Below are 1,996 nucleotides of genomic sequence, written 5' to 3'. Positions count from 1 at the left end.
TCTTATCTTATATTCACCATGTGAAAAGTTAGTATGAATTTATAACATGAATGAGGCCAAACAATAAATGATTTTATAACAAGATATTGCATGCAATTACTATAAGACTTAATTAAGACGTCCTAAGTCCTAACATTTAGTGACAAAAGAGACCAGAAGACTTGCATTTGATGCATAGTTTTAGTCGCTAAATCTAATTTCCTTAAGCCTATATAAGTCAATCAAAGCAAAATTTCCCAATTCCCGATCTTGATAACATTTCCAAGTCTATAGGCAACCTCTCCCCTATTCACTTCAATATTTCATGGGCTCCTTAACTTCATCTTCCCGGCCACCACGCCGTCAAGATGAAGATTCACCCCAATTCCGTGTTTATGCCTCGTTTTCAGCAAAAAATCCATCATCTGACATCAATATGTCTAACTGGATCGAGTGCTACAACCCATCAACCAACAACTGGTGTCGAGTTACCTCGATACCAGGGTTGGTTGAAAATCATGTTTTGAAAGGCTTCGCCATGGTCATTATAGCGAACTTCATTTACATCATCGGGGGTCTGCTTTGCCATAAAGGCAGCAACTCCGATGATGTAAGCGAAGTTGACCTAGAAGTCTATCAGTCTGTACTAAGGTACAATATAAAAACCGATTCTTGGTTCAAATGCACACCACTTAAAGTACCACGATTCGATTTCGCATGTACGGTTTGCAGAAACAAGATCTATGTAGCCGGAGGAAAATGCACAATCGACAGTGTAAAAGGTGTTTCTTCCTCTGAGGTCTATGATCCGGCTCTTGATGAATGGGAGTTATTGCCAAACATGAGCACTTCGAGGTATAAGTGTGTTGGTGTAACATGGCAAGGCCAAATCTATGTTGTTGGAGGTTTTGCCGAATGTGAAGCTAATGATACAACTCAAGGGCCATTTAGTATGGCAAGAAGCTCGGCTGAAGTGTATAACACTACGACTAACCAATGGGATTTCCTACCACGTATGTGGGAGCTAGACATTCCTCCTAATCAGATTGTGGTGATTGGAGGAAAGTTGTTTAGCTCCGGTGACTGTTACAAGAAATGGAAAGGATTCATTGAGAAATATGATCGAGAGCTTAATATTTGGAATGAAGTTGATGGGTCATCACTATCATCCCCGACTTCTTTGTTGGATGTCACATCACCAAAACGACCAGAAATGATACAACTATACCTTACGATGGCACCCATAGGTGCACGTTTGTTCTTTCTTGCTGGCTACCAAATGACTACTGATGATGAGACACTGAGGTTCAGATCGGAGGTTCATGTTTTTGATACATCGGTAAATGGTGGTGGATGGACGAGTTTAGAGCCAGTCATCGAAGATGGTGAGAAAGAGCTTTCGTGTCATTGTTCGGTTTACAAAGGACGTGGCTAATGAGGTATCATTAATCATATAATGTTTACTTATGAAGAGATATATATATATATATATATATATATATATATATATATATATATATATATATATATATATATATATATATATATATATATATATATATATATATATATATATATATATATGTCTATGTATTAAAATAAAATCATATGTTAAAAATAAAACAAAAGACATGAGAGTAATGAATAATGATGATGATAATAAATGAATAAATAAATGATATTTTAAGAATCTTCTTGGGAGCATTCGAGGTATTCTTGAACATTATCATGTATATTTCTGTTCGTTTTTCTGTGAATGTGTATTATCAACATTGTTGATCATTTATTTATATAATATGGAATTTAATTTTCCGTTATATATATTGTCTGTATAACAAATGTAATAAAACAAATATCGTTGGTTTTGGTTGAATGAAGATGCATTTTTAGGTATTCTTAACATTCATTACTGATGACACTACTAATGGGAGACCGCTTTTGCTAGTTTGAAAGCATTAGAAAATTTCTTGATGTAAATACTTAGATCATAGTAAGAATCTTATAAGAACCAGACTTA

At 34.9% G+C, this 1,996-nt stretch overlaps 1 protein-coding gene across 1 annotated transcript; it reads left to right on the top strand.

Moving 5' to 3' along the window:
* The first annotated feature begins 304 nt into the window (after window positions 1-304).
* Window positions 305-1,414, top strand: LOC145039891 (uncharacterized). The gene has a single exon (XM_078987891.1). It carries the CDS (start codon window positions 305-307, stop codon window positions 1,412-1,414), a length of 1,110 nt encoding a protein of 369 aa, XP_078844017.1.
* The last annotated feature ends 582 nt before the right edge of the window (window positions 1,415-1,996 follow it).

The sequence above is a fragment of the Lactuca saligna genome, chromosome 4 (assembly GCF_052625555.1).
Source record: "Lactuca saligna cultivar CGN05327 chromosome 4, ASM5262555v1, whole genome shotgun sequence".
Classification (NCBI taxonomy): Eukaryota; Viridiplantae; Streptophyta; class Magnoliopsida; order Asterales; family Asteraceae; genus Lactuca; species Lactuca saligna.
The sequence above is the reverse complement of the archived record's forward strand: the minus strand, read 5'-3'. Positions and strand labels throughout refer to the sequence as shown.

Bases quoted from the DNA above. Each gene is read 5' to 3' on its own strand.
- LOC145039891 (XM_078987891.1), top strand. From the start codon at position 305: ATGGGCTCCTTAACTTCATCTTCCCGGCCACCACGCCGTCAAGATGAA.